This window comes from Wasmannia auropunctata, unplaced genomic scaffold, assembly GCF_000956235.1.
Source record: "Wasmannia auropunctata unplaced genomic scaffold, wasmannia.A_1.0 LD336000.1, whole genome shotgun sequence".
In the NCBI taxonomy this organism is placed as follows: domain Eukaryota; kingdom Metazoa; phylum Arthropoda; class Insecta; order Hymenoptera; family Formicidae; genus Wasmannia; species Wasmannia auropunctata.
In genome coordinates, this window is record NW_012026890.1 from 2300778 (window position 1) to 2328584 (window position 27807).

General features: G+C 40.2%; 1 protein-coding gene across 1 annotated transcript in view; it reads left to right on the forward strand.

Annotated features, from left to right (window-relative positions):
• Window positions 1-386: 386 nt before the first annotated feature.
• LOC105453342 overlaps window positions 387-27807 on the forward strand; it is a 31655-nt gene continuing 4234 nt past the window's right edge. The window contains exons 1-3 of the mRNA XM_011695193.1: window positions 387-822; window positions 2300-2519; window positions 27319-27575. Coding sequence (XP_011693495.1) covers window positions 2316-2519; window positions 27319-27575 — 461 coding nt within the window. The 5' untranslated portion in view covers window positions 387-822; window positions 2300-2315. The remainder of the gene's footprint in view (window positions 823-2299; window positions 2520-27318; window positions 27576-27807) is intronic.

A 27807-nucleotide genomic window follows, 5' to 3' on the forward strand; every position in this document is an offset into this window, starting at 1 on the left:
CCAGCCCGCTCAGAGATGTGTATAAGAGACAGCACACACACACACACACAATTAACGCAATTTACAATCTCATTAATCTCTTGCTTGGTATCCTAGGTGGGCATTTCTCGTCATCGCGACACAAGGAAGAATCCTTAAGCAAGAATAGGGCCTGTCTCTTCGAGCGAACGGCTGGTTCCGTGGATATACGCCCTTCTTCCTGCAAACGCGGGTACCGTCATCGCCCCCGCAGTCCACGGCGCACGCACACGAAGGCGCACATCTACACGGACGCGCGTACGTACAGTCGCGTATACTACACAAGAAGGTCGTTCTCTTTCCTCTGCCTCGTCCGTTCGCTGGCGCGCGGCTTACTATGTCGGTTTAACTCGCGCGTTCGCCAGTCGCGACAGAACGCTCGCGGAGCGCGTACCGCGGTGCAATCATTGTCGTGCGCTTCGAATTGGTATCTCGAGTTTACCTCGAACTCCGTTGAATTATCTTCGAGGAACGTTACACCTTTACGTTACATTATGCCTTTTCGAACATTCGAGGAACACTTCGTGTGAAATGCGCGAGGCGATTTTTTTACGCGAGACCCTATATACCGAAATGCGCGCCGGAAGTCCCTCCTCGTGCATTCTGTCGACGCAACGCGATTGTGACTGGTGGTAAATTCCGTTCGTGTGCTGTGACCGTCGCGCGTAAATTGCTGTCTGATTCAAGACGCAGTGAACTTGGATGATCTCGATGCCGCACATTCGTCAACTTTGAATGTTTGGCGCGTATTGACGCGCGGGCTATCGCGAGTGCGCAGGTCGCTCAGCTGCGAATTTAACTAAAGTGAGTATATAATATTAAAAGTAGGATAAAAAAAATTTATATTTGATATTCACGACGTATCGCTTCATTTTTCCTCTCTTTAAAAATAAAAAATGTGCATACGAAGCTTCTTTAATTCGCGCCCCTCAGCGCCTGTAATGATATGCCGATGCGTCCTTCGGATGCACGTGACCGCAACACATCGGTTCACCGATGATACATCGCAGGAAGCACTAAGCATATTTCCTATTACAATTCTAAACGGAAAATTTCGCAGCGCATAATTAATATATACATTGTACTCCAGAGCTATGCAACATGACATCTATCTTGAATTACCATTAAAAAAACGCGTGTAGAATTTTTTATTATTTATTAGAATGTCTAAAGAATATAACAAAATTGTTAGTTTTACTTATTATTTTTGTATACAAGAATCTTTAAAGAAATATACATATATAAAATAATTATATGAATAATATAATATTATACAATGATACAAATACAATGCGCAATGACAAAGGCAAAGGAAGAAACTATTTTTACATATAAATTTCCTCACCGAAACTTCCCGTAGATAAACGGATAAGCATCCGTTTACTTTGCACATACGATCTTTGAGCTTCTGGTTTCCGTATCCGCGACTGACTTTTGATGTTTTACGTTTACCCGAGCGCGTAGGCTTTTCCTGCTTTCCACGAGGTAGGCGTGCGTGGACGTCGGGCGTTTCGGACATCGCGATCGCCTGGTTTCACTCCGACGTCAAATTACACGGACGCTCTTAAAGTGTACCGTTGGGAGCGTCCGGTTTTTCCAGGAGCGGGCTTCCCGCCACTTTCCACGTTTGTTCAGCCCGGCAATCACAGTAGTTGGACACTACTTATCGAAAGGCCGCCGCGCCAATTACAGTTTTTTCTTGCGACCTTGCGAGAGGAAACGCACAAAGAGATTAATTGAAATGCAGGCTGTTCTATGCGACTTCCAGTAAATACTCTTAAGAGTTACATTACATTGGCGGAAGCCCACGCCGAGTGAAACTCGGAGCGACAATTTCACTTGTGTTGCTTGTATAATGTCCCTCTCAAAAGTAGTCTTGCATTTAAACCTGCAGTAGGTCGTGAGATTATTACTTATCGCGGCCTTCTTATATTATAAATCTTATATTAATCTTTATATACATATCGCTTTGTATATCGATTAAAATCTTCTATTACTTCGCTGATTTTCTATGCGGATCTTTTAGCGCAAATCGATTCTTCAAGAACATATAATTATATAGATAAAGAGGTGAAAGGAACATCCGCGCGCGCACGCGCGCGATGAAATGAGAGAATTGAGAACTCTGTTATCGCCATTGCGCCGATCCGTCAGAACGAATCGATCGAATTTATAGTCGGTTCGGTAGCCGTACTACTGGTTGCACTGCTCTCCCTCCTCCCTCCCCCAGTTCAACGCTCGCGATTTAATGGCGAACGATCGATGGATCCTGTGATTCCAGATAAGAACCAGGAGGAATGTTGAAGCACGTGTCGATCTCGCCGTGGAGAGGGCGGGCGGACAGCGTGAGCCTCTCTTCCAGCGGCGGCGCGAGTAGCTGCGGAAGCGGAAGTCCTACCCCTGGTCACACACCGCCGCCCTCGAGAGCGTCCTCATGCGCGTCGCTAGCACCCTTAACCGCCCTGTCGAGCTTCTCCCCGGCTGATACCGCGCCACAACAGGTGAGTACCCTGTGATTATTTTCCCACACATTTGCAGGACACACTCGCTTGTTTATGGCGGAGACTTCCGTAGAATCGTTAATCCGAAAACGGAAACCGGGGATTCCACCAGACCCCCAGCACTCTATGCCGTTCACGAGCAAGCTTCCCAATCGATATTCTCAACAAATTTATTTCCTATTATTTATTCTTATTTATTTATGTCACAACAAATTGCTTGTGAGAGAAGTTTTGATAAATACCTATGTGAAGATTATTCTAAAATACTTTTTCCATTTGATAGTAAACGCAATAATTTAACTGCTGTATAATGCGAAAGCATGATAGGGCTATTATTATAATGTAACGCGCGACGGTTTCATGTCGCCTGCAGGAGACTGTTAAGAACAACGCGGGAGAGTGTAAAAAAAAAAACAGTGATGTTGCTCCACTAAGGCAAATGGGGAGAACAAAACAGCATTCCCGGGCGGTCTGCTAAGTGACGTAAAGCGGTTTAGCGAAAATAAGAGCAGTATGTTTTCTGAACGCTTATTAACAGCTGGACCACGTGTGTTTGCCTGACGGCGCCTGATGGATCCGCATCATATTTAATCCATAATTATTTCTATGATTAAGCCATAATTTACAAAATGTCGCATCTTCGTTTTGAATGTAATAATGAGGCAATAGATTAAATAAATAGATCAATAATGATAGCAATGAAATACTCCTAACGTAGTAAAATATTAACAAATAATTTTATTGTATTTTTGTACAAAAAAGACTCTAGCGGTTAGTATTATTAAAATAACTCTAACGGTTAATATTATTAAAATAATGGCAGCTGCACTGTCAAGTCGAATATTTCGAATATTTGTAACTTTTGCGGCTGGGACCAATGACAGCGTAATTTCTCACGGCTTCGTGCGGTTTCGCGTCCCTTTTTGCGCGAACAGAAACATGAGTCTCTAGAGCGTCCTCATCCCGGGAAGGGGAGCGTTTTGGGAAGGGCATATTTTTCTTCACCATCTGCACAGATCGCTGAACACATGCTTACTGTCATTCGAAATTTCGCCTTCTTTCCCGCCCGAGAAGTACCATACACTCTTAAAGATTGTTATGTTTCTGCTTCTTAAATCGATTTTTCTTTTTAACGCAAAATAACGATTTTTTTATTGGGAGTAACTTGAGAAAACAGATTTATCTAAAAGAGAATGATCTCTCGTGGTTATTTTCCATGAGGATAAAATAATGCAGTCTTCGTGGATATTTTCCATGAGGATAAAATAATGCAATCGTTTGTAACCGCAAGCAAAGTGCAGGAATTTTCTAGGGCAATTAAACATTTTTGCATTTTATACGCCTGATTACGATCAAGGTCGACGTATTTAAAATTTTTACTCTGTTACTCGCGCAAACGTCCACATTATCCTCGTTTCCACTCGGAGCTCCAGATATTACACGCGCGATTCTCCTCGATGCCTACGCGGCGAAGACTTTTCATTGTATTTACGCTCGTCTGACCCGTTTCGCACGCGGGTTGCAAAGGTCGTCGCGGAATGTATAGCCGCTTCCGTTAGTCCGTCCGAGATACCGGTCCGTGTGCATTTCTATATATAATTATACATAAATATTTTTTTAATAGTGTACGAAATGTAGATATATTCGATTAACATTTCAATTATAATTGCAACGACTTATTAATTACTAATTTAATCCGATTGAGTATCCACGCGATGTTGAACACAATATTTTATACGAACACAAACTGTTTGGAATTAAACTTTTAATTATGGGATATTCGTGGCGTTATAAATTCTGAAAGTATCTTTATCGCAACAAGAAGAGTATCCTCTTTTTATTGTGGGAAGTAATAGAAAGCAGGGACAAGAGAGGATCCCCTCCCCCGTTTTCGAAGCGCAAGATACTGTATGTATATACCGCAGTTTTTGTCGCTGGAACCGAGGATTCTCTGTGAGAACCCCGCATACCGTGATGTCACACATATTGCAACCACGCTCACAATGCGCAGTGAAAAACTAAACGAGCGGCGGTAGCCATAGCGGATCCACTTAATCGAGCTCGCTGCCGGTCTACGCATAGTTTTTTTTTTTTTATATCCCTCGGTCACGATTAGGCGGTATGTTTGTAAAGAACCTTGGCTCAATTACCGACACTTGAATTTCATATTTTTCGCAATTAACACTGCAACACTAGACACGTGAGAGGGACGCCATCGCTTGTTCGCTCTTTACTTTCAAACTGTTTTTACATTTTTTGATCTTTTAATTTCCGAGATTAATAAATATTAAATTAGAAAATTAACTGAATATCATATTGAAATAATGTGCTATGTCTTGAGCAAGAATTCTATGTTTCGTTACGCCTTCAGTCCCCGACCTGTCCTGGCCCTTGCAATATCCGGTGCAGTAGGCCGTGTTTCCGGTTTCTTTATGATTTACGGTGCGTTGTCAGACGATTCCGATAAGCTAAATTTCATTATCCAGGCCAAAACCTTACCAAGGCCATACCTTTTTATTGTATAAGGACTATTCGATGCAGTGCCGCGTGGAATTTCATTTCAGTCGTCTCTAGTCTTTGTCGCAAACGTCGGATATTTATTTACAATATTTGAACATTTTCGTATTTTTCAATTGGAATTACGATATTCGATTAATTTTCTTAGAGAGGAAATAAGTTGCGCTCGTGAAGATAATAATCGGAAGTGACGAAATCATCTTTGGCACGACATTGGTAGGACTGTGCATAGATTTCGAAAACGTTCATTGTCCTGTAATTTCCCTCGAAGGTAGGAGCGTTTCTCGCATCGGTGACTCGAGGAAGGTCGAATTTACAACGTAGCGGACCTCTGTTGTTCGCGTGGAGGTGCTCGTAATCCAAGGTCGTATAGCTGCGAACTTTCCTGCTTGTTCCAATGTGCTTTCAAATATTTCATTCCCAAATATCTATCAACAATTTAATTGAAAAATACTTTCGAACTACGTTACGCGCAGCAGGAAATGGCTAAAACACGCTAAAGCCAAAATTCGCCCGTTAATAAAAACCGCAACCGTCCAGAATCTGGACGCAACCGTCCAGAATGAGCCGTTCGGATGAGATTCTTGTAGTTCAGCCGTCCATCATGCGACAGCAATAATAGAGATATTCAGCAGAGATATCTTTCTCTTATGGTTATATATCCTGATTAACTCTATAAGTGGCCGCGCCGCCTCAGACTTGCAATTACACGGGCATTTACTCGAGAATCATTGGTCATTACTTCGCCACTCGCGTAATCAGGCTTAATCTCGGGTTCCTCGCGGGCCATCCAGCAGGTTGATTATACGCACAATTATACGCGTGAGAATAAAAACGTTCGTCTAACATCGTTTCCGCGAATGTAGAATTCACGTCCGACATTGCCTTTTCTCTTCCTGCTCCGATTCTCCCGCTCGCGGAAGGCGGGATGAAGAGTACACAATAAAAATTGTGTGTTTGCGTTAATTGTTACGTGCCGCCTCGCCCGCATGACGGCGACGCGCAGAGGGAAGAAGACACGAGGAAGAGATGTAGAAAAGAAACGAGGTAATGTCTTCGTCGAATCTCCTCACCGCAGAAGAAGACCCGTACGATAACGAACGGCGGGGTTCACAATAGCCTGTAATCAGGATACGACTCATTCAAGGGTACCCATATCCAAGGATAATTCCCTTATAATATATAACGGAATGTATAACTATTAATGTACATTGAGGAAAGATCGCTTTTTCGTATGAAAATGATATTCCCTTCTGCACTTTTGTTCGATTGACAACCCTATCGATTGCATATTGAGAACTTTCCATGTCGATCGGCTCTTCCGATCCGGTTCCGTCGCCATCTTTAACAACTATTTACGGAGCATCAAACGCGAGGCGCGTCGTTCCTTCTGTTACGCCGGAGATAATTATAGATTATTATCCGCCTGCATTTTCTGAGGGGAAGATGAACTCGTCTGCTCGGATGGATTGGAGGCTTGGGAGTCTTTACCGAATGGACGATCTTAAGCAAACACCATGCCGCCGTACGAAAACACTTAGGTCTCACGGTAAAAAGTATAGGAACCGCAGCCCGTTTCATCCCGTTTTTCATCATCGGCGATGAGGAATTCCTCATTGTTGATGTAACCGAGATGACGTGCTCGATGTACAATCTTTCCAGATCGAGATCGAGACTTCGTTTACACGTAGAGACACACCGCGGCACCATATCGTACGTGAGAGATAAAAAATTCTTATCGGAATGATATCCCAGACGCGTAATTCCTCGGGAATATAGGTCGCAATTGCTTCTCTTCTTCGAAAACGTGGAAATATTATCACGAAGTCGGCTCTGTATCGCGCTGCATTTTATCACAAGTTAGGGGAAGAATGACTGTATGCTAAGTTCAAGATTACGACCGGAAGTGTAGTATGTTAAACTACTAACAACAACAAGTAGCAATCCTCTACTGCGCGCGATAAGAACAATCGAATCCGGAAATGTCACTCGGTTATCGATTGAAACTTTGAGAAAACGGTTCACCTCTTTACTCGCGAAGAACAGTTATTTCTAGGGAAGGATTTACTATAAGTATGCAGAGATTTGATTTGATAAATATATATTTAAATAGTAACAGAGAAAATTATATAAAATTAATTAGTGTTTATTATAAAACAATGTATCAGGGGATTCTTCTTCTCTCATCATACGGTATATACGTAGAAAACGTTATGATTATGGGTTCCCTAATGTAACGACGTTCCCTCTGCTACATTTTCTCGAGCGATGGCGATTTAATGTTCCGCAGACGCAACGCCCGCGCGGGAATCCATCAATCGTTTCATTCATATTTTGTGACGAATATCTGCGAGAGTACGAAAAAAAAGGTTACTCGCCGCGCTCGCGCCGCTATCTCATTCGGCACTTGAATCTCGTTTCTATTCTTACGAACAACGCTAATCGCCACTTTTATTTCTTTACGGATATGAAGGCGGTTCGTGGAAAAACGGGTAAACGGCACCGATAAGAGACAGTAGAAAACCGTCGATTGAGTTAAGACGTACGTAAGCGGGGCAGATAAACGAAAAGGGAGAAGCTGTTCTCCATCTTAGTTATAGAGAAAGCAATGTGTACAATTTATTGTGAAAAAAAAACGGAAGCTGGACCACAAATTCCACTGATTGATCATCACCGGAAATCTCCCTGGATCTCTAAAAATAAATTTCAAATGTACATCTGTCTGTAATCGGACATCGGAGCTTTAAAAAAAATTAATGTTTTAAAGGGATTAAAGCAGCTGTCTTAAGCAGTAATTCCACAAAATTATCGAAAGAAAATAATTAAATAGGAGAATTTGCAGCGAAACGCTGTGCGTAAAAGAAAATGTCATTCAATACGTAGAGCTAAAAATATATAAAATAGTGCAATAGATTTAATAGACGGATGAACGGCTAGAAACTAGATCGTTCTTCAGCGACTGTTCTCCACTTGGCAAAATTCATCCGGCTCGCCCTCCCGATCGAGCGTTCTCGTCCTGTTCAATGCCACCGCACGATAATTCCTAATTGAAATGCTTGACCATTATTACGCGGGAATAGCGTAGCGCTACATCCGCGATTTAGCACTCTAGCCGGCAGCGAACCGGAATTCGTTGCTTAACGCCCGAGATAATCAACATATTACGCAATGTGACTTCTATTCACTTCCCAAGTACGTTTCGACGATGGCTCAGCGTTTTGCACGATCGGATTATAAGCGCTTATGACGCAGATGCATGCAGTGAAACCGTAGAGATGTGCGAAATGTTTCAATATGTCACACGAGAGAGCAGACATTACGTGAATCACCACGTGATCCGTCGCGGATGATTTCATCATTTACTGTCGCGGTAAACCCCTCGATATGAGGAAAATATCGATGATTTATTGTTATAGAATGTGTAAGAAAATCTTTTTATTATCTTTATTATCTTGTCATTAGCTTCTAATTACTTTTATGAGTATAATAATAAAAGAGTTAATAGTAAAGAAGTAGTTTTATATTGAAAATATATGGTGTATATTTGAAAAAAATTCACAAATTACGCAAATCGAGAGCAAGTGAATTTCATTCATGAGGAAAGATCGTCGTAAGAATTCCTGAGCCATGAATGTCGTCAGGGATTCGTCACGGGCTACTGGTGAAAGCACTCGTGGAGTACCGGCCGCGCTCCGCGCACGCGAAAGTGTTCATCCCGCGAGTGTAACGCTCATTCACGCTGCCGCGAATTATTGCCTGGTTAAACTTGGACGATCCGAAAGCGCGTCGTACGCGCCGTTAAATTAGATGTTTTACACGCTCGTAAAACGAATAGAGCCTCGATAATGTGCAAGAACGAGAAACGGTAGAAACGGCATGGATCATAAATTGCTTGCAACGGGGATATAAAATATTACAAAAGTTTCTCAATTCATGACTGAAAATCATAATCTTGTAAGAGGACGATAACGTTCTACTCACATAATTTTGCAATGCTTACGATAGCCTGTACGCGTTTTTATCTATATCGGATTCTGAAGCGACGTAATGCTTTATCTTCAGTGACATTCTACCATATTTATTAACAAAGATTTAGCAATTTTCATTTTATTATTCGTTTTTTATAATTTTAGTATTTCTGAAACAGAAATTATAAGTATATTAAGTCTTCTTTTTTAAGGAATACTACTGCATTGATTAATATTAATGACTATTCAGATTATTGGCGTAGAAGGAGCTTCTGTATTACCAGGTTTATTAGTTTCAGGAATCAGTTATTGTAACACGATAATCGCAATACAAGACGGATGCGAATGATTCGCAGAGAGAATTCTTTCAAGAACACTTGAAGCTATAACGTTGGCGTCTCCGGTCTTGCGTATTACGTGCGAACGCGTGCTGATGCATTTGCAATGTACTATCGGCTACTTGCCAAGCAAAGCGTCAAAAGGTCTTGTGTCACCATGAGACTACGAAATATCCAATTGTGTCACCGCGTAGGACGAGAAATTGCATTCTGGGAATCCGTTTGAATGTCCTTGATTGCTCATACTGGGAAAGTATCGGAACTTGTCATATCTCGAAAGGCCATCGTATGTCTGGCAATATATTGTGCCACAACTGTGAAGAAATATGTATCACATGCCGAAAATGTAACCGAATATTCTTGACTGTCTTTCGAATATTCACAGGACATATATAATAAATTAAAAAAATCAAGAAAACATGAAAGATGTTTACTTTAAACTAAAAATTATAATTTTAACGAGGGATACAAAAGTTAAAAAACAAAGACATGTTTCGAAATGAGATCACAATTATTTCTTAAGTAGATGGTTGCTGCGAAAGTCGCATTATGCAACAATCCAGTGAGTCACTCGTGCCTTTGTTTCTCCAATTATTAAAGATCTTTTCTCAAGCCGTTTTTCCTGTTCGATGTTACATTCAACATCTGGCCGCTCGACAATTGCGGTTTGAGTTGCCTCCAGTGCAGATGGTCAAGCTTCTCGTTCGTGCGATGCCGAACAATGCTGATTGTTACACTTAAAATTCTTACGGCTTCGTAGCAGCCTTTATGGACCTCGCATAATAATGGTCCAACATCGCAGCACAATGCTGCATAGGCGGGCAGGGGTGGTACAGAGTGATCGAAGGAGTTAAAAGACATTTAAGCTCTGTTCTTCATAACTTACACACACAACTCAATTTCTCTTTTATAATGCTACGTATAAAATGATACAGAATATTTGGACATCTGTTTGATTCTACTATTACAATATAATTATTGCAATAAGTACACGGAGAGAATTTTTTTTTTTAAATTTACCCTGCAAATTATGTTAATTATGGGACAATATAGTATTTAGACAAATTTTACTGTGCACTACAATAAGATTTCGCAGTAAAATTTATTGTAGTGCACAGTAAAATTTACCTAAATACTATATTGTCTCACAACTAACATGATTTTCAGAGTAAATTTTAAAAGAAAATTCTCTCCGTGTACATACGTAATATTAGATAGGCTAGAAAATTGGATTTATTTAATTATTATTCAGTTTATTAAAATCAATTTTTTTTATTAGTAATCTCTAAACAAATACTTTGCCATCCGCATATATTTAGGCGTCAAAATATCGTGTGTGTTTACCCTGTTCATTTTACAAGCAGAAAGTGGGTTTTTTAAAGTCCACTTTCGTAACGGTACGTCTTTTCTCGCGTTGTACAGCAAGAAAGGAAGCACATTACTGCGGACAGGACTGACGAAAGAAAAATTACACAGTGCGACGGGATACAGGATGAGGCGATTAATTCCTGCGGTCACGAGGAAGTAATGTGAGATCCCGGGATCGGATCCTCTCTCGCTTCGGCCAAAAGCATAATGATGTGCGAACAGGTTCCCGTCGTCGCGACTCTGGGAAGTTTAACGCCCGGGACGCGAGCGAACGCGTGCGTGTAGCCTGACTGTGGTGTGAAACCGCAGATCATCCTTTCTGTAGACGATGCGCGACGTAAAGTAATATACGCAATATATTGCGGTGAAAGCGAATCATTGTGAGCGCCGAATTGTGGCGGAATCGTGTGAAGGAACCGCATTGATCGGCCCCGAGGGCGATCGATCGACAAGGACACGAAATACGGGAATAGAAGGATCCTCGGTATATTGCCTCTCGGAGTTTCGTGCGTTCATGTATTTTGTTCCGATCATTCATTCGACTGTGAATTGACGAAAGAACATAGCGAAAGAACAGCTCGTAGTGTATATATACTATGTCTGGACGTAGTTCTTTGTCGTAAGTATATATACTTCGGGTCAGTTCTTGCACGTGCATTTTAAAGAGAAACCAGGTGGCGAAGAATTTTTTTCTTACGTACTTATACAGCCTCTACCCACATTTGTATTTATATAGCAATATCAAACGATACCGAATCTTTTTGCACGTTTCGATACAAGTTTCGAGCAAGCGGAAGTAGTCGCAGTTGCTATCGTACTGATCGGCCACTTCACGCGCTATGAAGGCCATCGGGGCATAACGTTTGTTCTGGTCGCAATAATTCCACGCGTAGCGAGCGAGCGGGCGAGCGAGCGCAAACACGGTTATCGCGGCGACTCCGCAGGCGGTTGATATCGCGCTGTGATACACCGCGGTCGGCGCGGCGCGTCGGCGAACGAGAAAGGGGAAGCCGAATGAAGAAACTTACTACAAAACGGCGACGAAGAGGGCGGGAGAGGGATGGTCGGAACGTCGTCGGAAGAAAGAGTGAATGGGAGCACTGTGCGCCAGATGGCTTGGTGGCGCGTCGCCGCATCTCGACGCCGCGCTCTCTGCCTATATGTCGATTCGGTTCCGTTGCTATTTCATAATAACCGGGAGGGACCCTCTCGGACGACGCGCGCATAATACGAGAGGCACCACTGACGATAACTGTCATGCGACTGACCCCTGACAATCCGTGGCGTTTTATGGACTCGGGCCGGTTTATCGCCGCGAGATTTCTTCTTTTTTTTCGTATAAATCTTGAGGGAATTGGAAGGAGCGTGGGCGCCGTTTATTCCTCGGCGATGTAGAAAATCCCGGAGTTATGGTGATATGCCGACGGTGAATAGTGAAATAAATGGGTGAACGGCACCCGAACATAACTATGAAATTGCCTTTTGCACGAGCTGATGAATAGCACCTACTATATAATAAAGAAGTAATAAAATAGATTAAAAATAAACAATTTGTATAATGAAATACCTTATTTGAGCTTAGAGAGATAGAGAACTGCTTGTGCAAATAAATAAGCAAAATCCAACAGTTTCTGAATTTAGATGTATACGAATTCAAATATCTGAATTAAAATATGAATTTAAATGTCTGAATATAACAAAGGAGTGAATTGCATTCTTTGGAAGTCACCCGACGAGATGCACAAGATTGCATGTCAATGATCATGCTGAATAGGATGCAAGCGGTTGATCCGGAGAACGGACCCGCCTGTCTGATATTCAAAAGCTGACCGGATGGGACCCATACATGGATTCAAAACAACCGGAAGTTCTGCGTGTCTTATACAAACATGATAGTACGCGGGTCCAAAGCGGATTGGCCAAAGCGGAAGAGATGAGAGTCGATGGTAACTATAGAAATGATTCAAAATCGAAATATGCTTCTACATTAGATATGTGAAATTTCTATTTTAAAACAAAAAATGAAATTAAAGAATTTGGCGATAATCGTTAAGATACGAGAAAAGAAAACTAATATAATACGCATCAGAAAATACAGACGTCAACACCTCGAACTGATCGAACCTATAGATATTTTTAATTCATATGCAGTCATATTTTTAATTAATTCATGTAGTATAGGCTACTGTAATTCATATTTATGCACATAGCGCAAATCATGTAGAAACACAAATTTCTTTCTTTCTCTCCTCATAATAAACCGCGATAATGCACAAAACACAATTATACGGCACTGTAAAAAAAATAATACAGAGTTCTTCGATTAGAAGCAATCAAACTATCGATGCACTTAATGTCTCGATATACGTTTTATCGGCCCGAACCGTCCGTCGTCGGGTCAAGCGCGTATTACGCGCGATGCACATGGTGGTGCATCGACATCGACGACGCGACGCGACGGTCAGCGTACCGTGTCCCTCGCGCACGTGTGAGCGCCGGCTTCGTACACGCACACGTGCGAGCTGGACCGTTGAAACGCGTAAACGATTGTAATACACGGTGCAGTAGCGTACGTGTTACGGCGTATTATGAGTTAAACAACGTAATGATAGCCGCGGCGCCAGCGCCACGGCGTATCTGCGTCTGCGAACGACGTAACGGGTGTCAGGGGGGCATAATAATACAGCCATAATCCATTCGATTGTATATGAGATAGTATATTTATTATTCGCTAATTGGATATAAATGCATCCTATCTCCCTTCAAATTAACTCTTTATTGAGATTCATTTATACCTATTTGTACGTATTTATTTATACCTATTTACATACGTTTTCTTAATCTCAGCTTAATGATTCCAACATTTCCGTAACAACACTCATATTATCGAATGTAAATAGAATTGTTATGAGCGGTGACAAATAAGTGATATTCTAATTATATATAGGTATCAGTATATATCATCCGTTGTTTCTAATAGGCTACGAACAGGGCGTTCAAAATTAATTAATGCTATCTCGCAGAATTGTACGAGTGAATGAAAAATGCGTTCATTTAAGCATCATGATCAATTGTAACTTTAATGACATAATGACTAATGTGGCGCCACAGAGATATCATGTATCTTTTCCCTACGATACGTAACGGGTGACGCAGAAAAAATTATATTCGTACAATAATCAACGAATTGAGCTAAATTTTATTAATTCAACACTTCCGTTGATTCCCATCGCTTCACGAAACGCGCCTTCATCAGCCAGAGAATGCGGCGTTACAGAAAATTATTTTTCGGAGAAATAATCTTATCGTTCACGACTAGATGTGCAATAGTGATGATGAACATTGTATAAAAGAAAGAACGATTTCCCCTAGTGCCTTTTTTATCGTTGACGGACAAACTGCCTCAATTCCCTGCGTTCCCGACGAAAGAGTTAAAGCACGAACACGACACTTCCGGTGCAACGAACCCGTCGAACTCACTTGCAGCTTATTACGACACCAATATTAGTTTTACGGCGAACCTCTGGAAATAGTTCGGTAAGATATACGTCATCGAAGTCTCGCGTTCGACAGCCTATATATAGGCGTGGTTGCAACTGCACAAAAAGGAATTTATTGACTGCAGGTGCGCGTTGCACCTGCATTTTCCGAAACCCCCAGCGAACGCGGGAAGTGATTTTTTTCTGTTTCTTTTTATAATACATGCCTCTGAACGATCGTACGTCAGCTACTAAAGAAAAATTTTAATTTACAATAAAAATGGAAAATAATATGATCTTTAAATTTATTTGGAAATTACTAATTCGAAAAAAATATTGCAGGCCAAGGTTGAATTTCTCGTGATGAAATTTGTTTTCGTCATGGCGAACGACTTATTGACACTTGGTCAAGTGAAGTCAAAAGGATGGGTTAAATGAGACGGAGCGTCATCGTGCTTCGCTTGCTTATTTTCGATCCGCAAACGATAATTTGAAAGCCTAATGGCATTTCGCGGAAAGAAAAGTTTCACTTGCGAATCAATCGGCACACCGAAAGTTTTAGCCGATTAAAAAAATGGATCTGTCCCACTAAAAACGTATCAGCAATTTCCATAGTTTCAATCAAATATCAAGCGAATTAATTATAGATATAAACTTTTTTATTAATATCGATACTAATTTTGTAGAAATGTAAAAAGAAGTACGACTTAAATTATCGCTGACGAAAAAGATCAGAGAGGTTCCCTTGTCGTATAAATTTCATGGCATGAGACTCCTGGCGCGACGTTGCATTATTCATAGTAACTCCCGTACCTTAACTCACGATAATCCGCCCTTGTCGGTGTTATCGTCGCGGTTACGCTGGCTGCAGTCAGGTGTGCGTCCAGCGGAAGACTTCGCCGGTGCATTGACTGGGAACAAGGGCGGTCGAAGCGTGGCGACGTGATTGGACGAAAGACGAAGGAGTCCGGCACAAAGGAAAAAACTGTCGGCCGTGATCGTGCGCGCGGATGCACGACCGTGCTCCCTTCGAGCCCTTTCGTGACTCCCGCGAATTATCCCGTATCACTGCGAAAAATGATATATCGCAGGTAAATTATAGAGTGGCGTCGAATATCACTTCGATATGTATCGCGAAGGGGAATGGTATGAGTTTCTTTTTCTTTGTCTTTTTTCACGATCAATTCATTGTTTCGTTTAAAACATTTCTCCGTTTTGGTATTTATTTTTTTTCTATAAAATATTTTCCTTTATAAAAATTTGATAATAGAAAAATAGTTTGGAGATACTAACAATAGGCATTAAAAAAGTTTCAGAGTATAAATGTATTTTTACTAATATAAAATGTAGCAAAATTTTGTGATATAGTTAATTTAAGCTATATATTTGTCATTACAGAACATTACAATATTTATTTTAATATATATTAAATGTAAGATTTAATAATAATTTTAATGTTTTACATCAGTAATAATTGTAGGAGACTGTTTATGTCGGTAATTCACTACTGTTCTATCAATATTATGTCTCAACACTTGAGAGAGGCAGACGAAAAGCTTTAATGGATGTTTCGGCACGCGTGTTGCGTACATGAAGAACGCACTGTCCAACGACGAGCGCTAGCTTGTATATTACTGTGCTCTGCGTTACATACTTCAGAAGATAAATTATCACTCTCGTACAGCCACGCAGACGCCAGATACTTATATCAGAAAAATAGACTAGGCTAGATTTATAAATGACGCTACATAGATAAAAGTCAGTGTTATGATGTACAAATAATATAGAATGTTGATCTATGTAATTTTTAGCTGCTCCTACAGTAAAATAAAATTAAAGAAGTATTGACTAGAAATATCGTTGGAAGTTATTGACAATGCAATATTCACAAAATAGAGTTTGATAAGAATTAAAAGTTACTTCAATACAATTGTGCCTATAAATATTTCTGCTCGCTTTCCAATCGACACTTCAACTAAGTGTCACTCTAAGTCTTCATTTAATTGGACTCAAATTTAATAATACATCAACTTCCGTTCATAAACTATGACTAATCGTGAGGCTAAATTTAAGCCATTGAATCGATTTATGTAACCAAATGAGTGTAATTCAATTTAAATAAAGCTTGCATTTATTCTGACATTTATCTGCAATATTTATCTTAATAAAATTATTGTTAATTGTCAATATATGTATAATAGTGTTACTTTTAATTACATCAATTTGTCTTGTAAACTAATATCTGCATTATTGAGATAAAAAAATAGAATAGGAAAGATGTAACGTAATATCATTTTAATATAAAATGTTATAATAAACTAAAATAGTAAATATATCTGGAGCGAAATACGGTCGAATGCCAACTACGACATAAACCAATACATACGCCAATGTAACAAGATGTTCCGCGGTTGCAATTACGCGTTAATTTGTCTTCCGTCTGGAAGGGCATTTGGCGAGTCACAAGTACGATAACTATGCTTGTTTCCCTATTTCACGAGATCAGTAGCGTGACACGCTCGATGAGATTAGAGCCGTATCTACAGTCGGGCCAGGATAGGAGAGGATGCTTTGTCGTTCTTCCACACACTACAAACCGGATGCGAGGCATTCCACGCACGGCGGCTGTGTGTCGCTAATAATCGCGCGCGTGTTGGTGGTAACGGGGGACTTAAAGTTGGTCGAGTTGTTCTCGTTTAAAACAATCAGCAGGAGAGGAAGGACCAATTATACGGACCTGCGACAGTCTGTCACCGACCTTCTGCTTCCCTTAATGTTGCCGGATCAGGCAACAAGTATAAGTAATCAAAACAACAAGCTTAAATGTATGTAAATAATTAATCTCTTTTCCTCAAAAGAATAAAATTGAAAAGTAAAGGAATGTTAATTAAATGATTGAAATGATTACCATTTCGCAATGCTATGAATATCGAACAAGAAAATGCAAAATGCGAAAAGAAATTAATTATACTTTATAATCATTTGCTTTGTAATAAAAAGGGTTTCAAGTTTGTTTTATAACGAATTTTGTTAATTCTAACAATAAGTTAATTCTAGAAAATCTGAAATTGCGGACAAACCTCTTTTGAATTGCTCACGATTTATTTTTGTTGACACTTGAAAAAGTTTCTACAGTTTTACAATCTTTTTACAGCTAATGAGTTAATAACGATAACTGTCGCACATTCTCAATTCCGCTCAATTTTAGGTACAATTGATTTAAAGAGCATGCACATTACAAGTGACTCTTAGCTTGCTAATTGTATGAACAATTCAGCCGCGGATAACTGTGCTGAGTTCGCTTTCAACATCCGTTTTACGAAAGTTGGTAGATTGTTAGATTGTTACATTAAGTGTGCGCAAAGCGGCATTATATGTCTGCATAATTGTTTGCCGTTGGCAGCGTGGCGTTTCTCCGCTTTCACGGATCCTGTGAAAAGAAACTGTTCTAAACATGCATATGTAACTTTTTTTTTTTACAAGCTAACGAATTAAAGATCGAAAAGGCGATGCTGCTAATGCTTGCGCATAATAAGATGTGCAGTAGATAAAATAACGTTTCCTGATGTGGGCGTTTCTGTTTTCATTTCCTTATGTTCTTGGCTTCCTACTAGTGCTTCTCTATATCTCTTCGACTATATTTGCTCCTTATGACAAGATGTAAAATTGCTACAGCCTTGAAAAAAAGCTTTCTTTGTAATAAAATACTTTTGGGTAAATATATTTCTCGAGAAGAGTATACTTCACCCTAAGAGCTGGACGGCGGCACTTTCTTCGCAAAAGGGAGACACTCCCGCCGCAGCTGCCTTATTCATTTAAAAACGCGAACCGGCACGCGACACCATGTCCGTTCCGCCTTTCGAGAGGCGACAGGATGTAAACTCGAAAACGATCCATATCCCGCCGGTCCACTGCACACAGCCTGTCCCATTCGTAAATAAAAAAATGGAAGTGAAACAACTGTCTGTGGTACTTCCATTGGTCATGGATGGAACTCTTGGCGGTGTGTTCTGTATAAACAGCTGCGCGCGTTATTTGTCGATCGATGACTTATTAATTTTTGGAAATTCCAACAAAACTTTCTCTCGTTATTTTATGAAAAATTTTGCAAGAGTTTAGCAGGACTAAAGAACTGAATTAGAATCGCGTGTGAGCGAGAGAAATCTTTGCGGAATTTTTTCGTGCGTCAAGAAATTCCACGTAGCAATTCTTGCAATTAATTCGATTGCTTCCGTGTAGTTTATTGCTGCAACGTATTATCCGATTCATTCATGATAATGCAGTGCACGTATGTACATCATTACCATTAATTCGCTAGAGTAGATGATGACTTTGTTATTACTGAAATGAATTCGTACGATGATATATATACATATATATATAAAAGTTCTTTTTAATCTATTAATTTATACTTTGCCATTGACACTACATGACGCAATCTATATCAGATGTGCCGGAAATACTCAACAAGTGTTAACTCACTTGGATGTCACATGTGCGTCTAGCAATTAACATATTAATTAAGTCTGCTTGTTCTAAACACCGATACATAAAAGGAATAAGAGCAACTCAACTATAGTTACAGAACTCGAGGATATTTCTCATTGATTACAAGATCGATTGGCGAGAAATGTTTAAAGTCACGCATCCGGCTTAAAGAATGGCACGCTCGCGGTACGTCTATCACGCGAATCGCATCCTTGTGACGGCACGCGCATGCACTCGCCCGTGCAACGAGTAGTAACAACATGCGGTTTCGCTTTCATCTTGCGCGAGGAGGAAGAAGCCCCGATACCATATGGCTCCAGAAGAAGCTTACGCGCGACGGCCGACGGCGCGTTCGCAGGAAGGAAGGCTTTCCTGCAGCATGACCGTATTATGTTCCATGTACCGAGAACACATTGCGAAGAACACGGGCCATAGCCGTAAAAGCGGGGCACGCGATGAGGGCACGTGCCCCCTTTTCTTCTTTAGGACTATCGCTGCTCCTTTGTATCGTCGAATGAAGGACCGGAAACGGGTGTCAATTGTCAGCTACTCTCGTAGACGTCCACGGCCGGACGCGGCCGATCCCGCCGATCCTTCAGCGAGCGAATTTGAGAAGGCGCGCGCTTCTGTGTGGGCCCTTCGCGAGTGGCTTCTTATCGGGACGCGAGTGCGGTGTCTGGAGAAACAACGCACATATATAAATATGGCATCGATTGACGAGTCCGACGTATATCTTATCTTTAGCTTCTTAGTAGTTCGAGATTGTTATCAGATTGTCATTGGAGTATTTCTTTGTTCTTCTGTGTCAATATAATTCAAAATTTTTACGTTAAATTGATTAAGTAATACATAAATATAAAGTTTAAAAAAAATAGTATAGATATGATATAGTAATGTTTACATCTGCTACTTGATATTAAGATTATTAGACATATCATCGGACATCTGCTGTCGATTAATACGAATATGACACTCAATTTAGAGTTTAAACATCATTTACCTTCTTTGTGCGGCTCTGATTGATTGATTTTATTTCTTTCATTTTTGGATTCACAAAACGCTGAAAGCCGATAAAGTGGAAGTGGATAAATCTGCCGTTACAACGGTAATCCATAAAAGGAGATCGCAAGATAATCTTGACCCACACTACATGGCATTGCCTCGTCATCATTATTACCGCCATCAACTTCATGCGATGTAGCAGCCTCAATTTTATAACCCAAATGCAACAGTTTACTGTTCCGTGGAAATAGAACATAAACTATGCACAATATTCAGTAATATTCGAGTTTTACTTCCGTCTCATGCGAATGGCGAATAAACTGGATTATAAATAAGGATGATAAGTTCCTCTTTTTAATAAGGTGTTTTTATTTTTATAGAATAGTTGTGTGATAGCGCGCGCGAAATAACGTTCTGAAATCGGCATCAGATATATTGCACTGCTTGTTGCGATTAGTCAAATTCAATACGATATTTTTACGAAATCTCGATCGACCAGCTTGAAATGTTTGACTCCGACAATTCAAGCGACAGTGATTGACCCTCGCGTGGAATTCCTGACCCCTGGGGCGACGGGTTCAGAGACTTTGCAGTTGAACTCGGCACGCTCGATTTAGCGTCGTTTTCTTCCCGGCAGGCAGAACCGTGAAAACCGACGCCTTCACGCTAACAGCAAATAGGGGTTCTCAGTACGAAAATAAAATATATGAGTTTGTTATGCAAAGCTCAAATTACATGTGTCAATTAAGATAGATAGGACAGAGAGAAAGAGGATACCTGACTCTTAATTAATCTCACCGACTCGTCAACAAGTAAACAATAAATTTCAGCTTCCTTTCCAAGAGAAAATTAATTATTTTTCTGTGTAATATAATTTATAATTATATTACATTATTCTTTGAATAGGAGAGAATTCTGGGAACCACACATTGTAGGATATCCTGTTATATGAGACAAAAACTTTCTTGTTTAATTTATTCATTGTAAATGAAACTTGTCGCGAAATTTTTTTTTACATATGCAATTATTTAACTTTTTTTTATTTTTAAAAACAATCGATAATTTCGCGAAACCTCTCATCTAATAACAATAAATTATAGCCGTGACAGAAATGACTTTCCGCGATTTTTGCATTCCTCACAGCGAAACGCCGGGGCGCTTCCCAGGTATAAGAACTGTTTCCGCGTGCTCGCAGAAACGAGCTCATTATCCAATCCGCGGCAGTTATTCCTGTTATAGATCGAAATTATGTAAACCGGGTCGTGCGACAATTCGCGACATAAGAGAATTGAAGAAGTCGCATGGGCGACGTTCTCCGCGCCAGCCACCAGTCAAATCCTCACCTCGCAGTTTCCAGTCACATGACTTTCCGCCGAGCGTGCGAAGTGTGCGCCGTTCGGCAACAATTATTCGGCCTCCCATGGCTTTCGTGGCGAGCATTGTCTCGGCGTCGGGAAAGTGGCGCGAAAGTAAGAACCCGCCGGGGAGATATCCGCCGAGAGGTTTCTCAACGGATCCGCGATACGCAATCTCGCGGATCTTCTGGATCGGTGAATGATCCTGAAAGGACGATTTACCTACGTGGGATCCGGGGAAACGGAGAGAGTGGCGATTGTCGGCTTGGATCAATCAAAATGCTCTGAATTTAATGACCGCGGCTGGGGGATCGTGTGGGATTAATTAACAATAAGAAGCAGTTTGTCGAGACCGCGTTAATTGTAAGAAATTATATGAGGGGGCTCAGCTGGATTTAGTTGTAGTCGGTCGTTTAATTGAATGCGTACGTGCGGCTACAGTTACGCACCGGGTAGCAATTCCAATTATATATGTAGTTAACAGACATCGACTCTAAGAACAGCGTTATTGATATTGCCCGCGTGCTAACAACAGTCGCGAAAGGTTACGCCTTATCGCGACGATGAGTGTCATGTGATTGGCGAATTAATTAAAACCGATGACACTTGAAACCCTATATTATCTGCTGACAATGTTCAAGGTGGCCGATGGCGATTCCACGCGATATGTACTGGTCAAATTGTATAGGATCAGCAGAGCTTTTGTTAGCGCACGTCGCAGGTGTTGGTGGATATCATTTTCATTACTGATCGCAGACAAGCAAAAATGGATACTCTAATTCAGATGAAAACTGTCATCTGTAATCTATACTCGCTTAGATCATCTGCTCTTCCAGGAAATTATGTTGCGCTATCTTTGCACTAATGACGAAGATAATAATAAAAGTGATAATTAAAAATAATTATGAGAGAAAAACTACAGTACGAAGTAATAAAGCGTCCTGGTGGCTCTAAAATTGTCGGTTTTACGCTTTTAAACCTGCACAATGTGACGCTCACTGCAGGACCTCATCTCTCCCGCGGATAATTATTCTGGTGACATTCAGAACCTTAAAGCGGGGCACAGAGCAGAGCAGCGTCTCTTTTTTTTCTCCGTTTAGAAGTGAGTTTTTGTCTTATGCCCGTTCTCCGGGCCCTTCCCCGACCGGAAGCCGAGAGGAGGAGATATACGAGAGGGGACACGTGCTCGAGTAACGACGATACCTGAAGACTCGAGGAAAAATGGCAGCTGAGGGCCGAAAAGCACGTGCCACGCATGAAAGAGGAGATGCAGGATTCAATGGGGCTCCGCGGGATAAGAAATTTATTATGCACGGGCCTCCTACCTGGGACACTAGCGGTAGCCAGTGTTGAAACCGCTGTTCACGGGTTACATGGAGTTGCATGGAAATGAACAAACATCGTCCACTTCAAATATGACGAATGACAAATATATTCTACAGGGTGCTCGCAACGTCGCCTAATATTTTTAATCTAATATAAATTATGGATTAATACATTAATGGATGCATTGTGGATTATACGTTAATGAATATGTTAAAGACAAAGTTCATGTACTGCCTTGAGACTCTTTCGTGAAAGATATTAAAACACATAACTTCCTTAATTATTTAGAAAACAGTACATAGGTGAATAAGTGTTTACATTGTGCGACCATAATTTACAAATTTTTTATCTTGCCAAAAGAATCAAGAAATAACAAGAGCAATTTCAATAAAATTTTATAATTAAAGCGTAGAGGTGCTGAGAGATTATATGGATTTCTGTAGCTGCATATTGTTCCACGTGAAGCAAGCAGACGCATAATTTGCAACACTATCGCGATTCGAGCAATTAAACGTGACCTCGCATTATAATACACAGTATGTATCAGTGAAAGTCCGTGTGTGATGACACGCACAATTTATCGATTTATTCAAATTTTGCAATTTTTAAGTAAAACACAGCGGGACTGTCATCAAGTATAATTCTTTTCATTATTTAATTCGATTGTCATTTGAGCGAAATATAGCGTCGGCATCGCGCATCTTATCAACTGGAAAATAATATAAATAGACGGCGCGTGCGCATCATGCGAGAAACAACACATATTAAATACAATATAACTTAGTGAGTCGATCTAGACGTCTCTCTCTCTAGTTATATTTAATATAAGGTGTCTTGGAATATACTTTGCTAAATATTTACTTTAAAAGTTGATGCTTAAATATATTAAATATATTAAATACATTTAATTTTTATTACATAATTTAACTCAAACAATCACACAGTTATATTATAATTATATTCTTATAAGTAAATAAATATATGTTATTGTTTTCATCTACGTTAATTAAAAGTAATAAATAATCATTAGGGGATACATAGATATACTGATATTGAAAACGTTGAAATATAAATTTAAATAAATGTTTTAACACTCGAGCTTATTACGTAGAAGTGAGATAATATATTAATTAATAAATAATTTAAAAAATCAAACTCGATTACGGTTTCCGTTGAAAGGTGTCGCTTACCTTGCTCCAAAATAGGGATATGTATAACGGGTGACGTTTCGAAGCGAGCACTGAGAACTGAGCCGATAACGATAAACTTACGATAAAGGCGACTATATTTAGTGCGCCAATGAGCTGCCGGCAGAACAGGACGAATCAGAACAGGAGGGAGGCAGAAGTCAGAGACGGCAATGGCTGATTTACCGGTTTCGAACGTACAATTAACAGAAGTTCTAGACTATATATCTACGAGCGTTCTTCCTTTGCGAAGAGCAAGTTCGAGATTTTTATGGATTCCACTTAAATTGGACCCCCCCCCCCCCCTTATTACGACGGCATCCCGTGACATATGGCGCCCACTATTCCGCTCATTTTTTTGTCGCACTGTGTGCTCGACACGGCGTATTACCGCCTAAATTTCGGGGGCTTCCTCCACTTCTTCGAATTCCTCAATCTGGCTTTCCTATTAGAGCTTCGATTTACAGAACGAGTTTTTACGGGGATTTAAAAATACAGTCGTTTCCCTCGTGTGGAATCCGTCATTAACTGTGTAATTAATGAGTATAAAAAAAGCGAAGTCGTCGGACGACCTTATCCTCCGATGTATAATTACGATTTCTTTTAGGAGGCAATCGATTAAACCGATCTGTAGATTCTGAAACTTGAATAACAAGACTTAGAACGTTCTAACCAATGTGCAGAAAAAGAGTTTTTATCGCTTTTATGAAATTTGAAATGCATGGTGTATATAATGATTTCGTAGTTTGTACCGTAGTCACAAGAATTTTTTCGCACATGATATATAATCACGATATTCAAATAAATAATCGTACATACTAATTACAAAATTAAAAAATTTAATACTTTTATTGTATTAATCTCTCGTATTATTCTAACGTTAATATGATGCACCCTCTGATAACTGCTCATTATCTCAATGGCAAAAGACTCGCTGCATCCTATTACCAGCTGTAACGTAAGATCAAGGGCACGAAAAGTCAGTCTGCACGTTATCAAAATCCCCCTCGTGCGCGGTTTTATAAATAGTGACGGTGATATCATCGCGCACATTATGCAAGGTGAGTTGCATGTTGATAACCTCGCCGACCAAGGTATGAATACATTTTGGAGAATATATAGTGTTCTTAATTTCGGTACGTAGCTCTCAAGGCTCAACAGAGTAACTTGGAAATATACAAGGAAAGATGTTAAATTATTAATTTCTCTGATTTCTTCTTATTGTGATAAAAATTGAGGCAGCAGTTTTGACGGCGGTGTCAATCGTACACGCGCGGTGCACTCTCAATCCGAAGAAACATCGAACAGAAATATCTCGAGACGTATTTCTGTCCGCTCTGTATAACCGGGTGCGAGATATTGGAGCTTACCGCTCGTAACGGAGTGTCGTGTGTCCTTCTCGATCCTGACGAGGCGCAGGTCTTGCTTTGACACTCGCATGCCTTTTAGCTCCCGCGTTATTTTCCCTTTCATTGACCGCCAGTCAGATGAGAAAACATGCGATCGATTGCCCCCACCAGACGGTCGATGCGATTTTCAATGAAGTGACTTCTGTCGTTATTAATTTCTATTCGATATTTACAGTTATTGCACTTACGATCTTTTTATTTTGCTTTTGGCAAATTAATTAAAGAGCAGTTTTTTTAGATTAAATTATAAATTAAATAATTATTTTGTGTATATTTAAATTTATTCTAACTTAATTCCTATTTTACGATAAAAAAATATCTCTTTTATCAATTAAATTTTTTAATTTATCATTTGCTTAAGTGCCTATTATAAAAGGAAAAAAGCGTCATTAACGTACTTAGAATAAATGATTCATAACGATCTTTGCACCTTGCCCGGATGCGGTGTATATAAAAAACCGCAAAGATTAGCACACGCGCACTGAAATTTGCGTAAACAATATTAACGTAAGTGTATTGGAATTCCAACAGCTGAGTCAGAAATTTTGTTGCACTTACACATGCGAAGATATTTCTGCGAAAACGTGCGAGATTTGCTGGTGAGATGGAAATCTTTCTGCGTCCAGAATGCCAGGCGTTGTATATTTACGCCAAAGCTGTGTATCTTCGGCTTCGTTAGGGGTGCCACTTGTTAGGCCAGGCGCGATGTTTCCCTATCGATTCTCGGTCATCGTAAAACTCCACCGAGAATTTCGAGGCGATTTGTATATTTCTTTTACTAGCGCGTTAACAAATAATGAAAACGTATAGAAGAGAACGTTTGCATATTTATTCTTAGCCAATTCGATGGTTTTTGTCTTAAGGCGTAGCCAGATTATCAATGTCGCGAATCATTTCCTTTCACTCGTAAAATTGTAAATCAGTCATCTACTTAATGTCTTCCTTCGAGGACCCACCATGACGTTACACAATAAGACAAAATGTATAATAATAACCTCGAGACAAATTCAACTCACAATAGGCGATTGCACCAGTACGCAATGAACGCCATTGTTAACATTGTATAATAAGCGAATGAAGGTATGATCCCACGATTGTCATCGAAACGTGTTTTAATTTCACACGACGGAGACTCAACCGGATTGGATTTCGTAACTCAGGTTCCGGTTTCCTGCGACGATTTCAATTTAATACGAGCTTCGGCGAAATCACCTCTCTCGGAATGTTCAATGAATGTGTAAGCGCGTTCGAATATATAGGACGTTTGTAAGGCGTGTTTCGGGTCAAAGGACTTTCGGCAGAGTAATAAAAGCGTACAACTGACTCGTAAAATCTCACCGACGAAAACCCGTGTTTCGAGGGAAGGCCCCTTTACGTAAACATGTGTTCGCGACACCCGAGCTGGCACCCGCTGATTTGTGACATTGGTACCTGAACATCCTTAATGTTGAAGATGTGAGAGATAATTTCCTTTTGATGCACAAATGAGTTATTTATGACAATTTTATTAGAATGTTTGTTAAAAGAATCATTTAAATAACAGAGCAGATATGGAAAATTTTTCAAACTTAAGAAAAATTTATTATTATTAAATGAAGTATATTATTAAATAAAGTAATTAGTGATGACATATAAGTTTTTTTTTAAAAGATGGATTATTACTCATAAGAATTGTTTTTATTAAAGCGTTAAAAGAATCATTTAAAAAATAACATATATAGAAAATTGTCTAAACATATGAAAATTAAATGAAATAATTAGTGATAGCGCATAATAGGTTTTATCTAATAAATATAATAAAAATATTTATTTAAACAACTGATAATTTTATAGATGCTTTTTCATATATCTACATCTTTCTAGTCTCTATATAAAAATTCTGTTTTACACGAAATTATTTCTATTATTCAAAATCCGCATAGATCTGGCAAGCGGATGTATTAATATGAATGTTAGCGTATACGTGCGGCATCTGCGAACGGGGTGATCTGGCGTCTGGTTTATTTTCGGTGCGCGCATCCCCACATAACCAGTCGTATCGGAGGGGTTGATAGCGTTTTATGCCGCGCGCGTGGCCAACGTCTGTCTCCGAGTTAATTATGGACTAATTGTCAAGACCCGTGTCTTTGGAGTTTTTTTACTGTACCGCCAAAACAGGACGTCGCCTTCCTGAGCTACTGAATTTAGCTTAAAACCAAATTTAGCTAAAAAAAAATGCCTTCTTATCCATTTATATTTTATGGTATATATTTTTCGGCAAGAGAGAGAGTCACTAATATTTTTTTTCTTTTAAGATAGCTCTATAAAAGAATTTATTATTGATTAAACATATTGATGAAAAATCTGAAATTTTTGTTTGCAGACCACCATCAAGGTCTACGCCAATTGCCTGCGACCGGACATCGAGTACAAGACCCTGAGCATCACCTACGAGACGACTTGTCGCGAGGTCGTGCAGAACCTTCTGAACAAGTATCGCATGAGACACCGCGACCCCCGGTTGTTTTATCTGACCATGGAGGTGACCGTGAGGAGGGCCAATGTGCGTACCGTCCTGCCGCTCGACGAGGACGCGCGGCCGGCCGTCCTGCAGTCCTGCCATCCTCGCGGCGATTCCAAGTACGTTTCCCTTGTCTGCCTTTGTACTTGACCACCGGCCCTTTCGGTTTCGGTCGGCTTCGTGACGTAATTTCAGGGCTCGCGACTATAAACACATTCCGTAGGCCGCTGCAAGCACGAGCTAACAATGGCCGACGTTCTGCGCGTTGCTCGCTGATATAACTCTTGAGCGCAAGTGGTCGCGTGGGTCGCTGTAAATCCTTGATATACGGTTCGTGAGGAGTGTAAATAT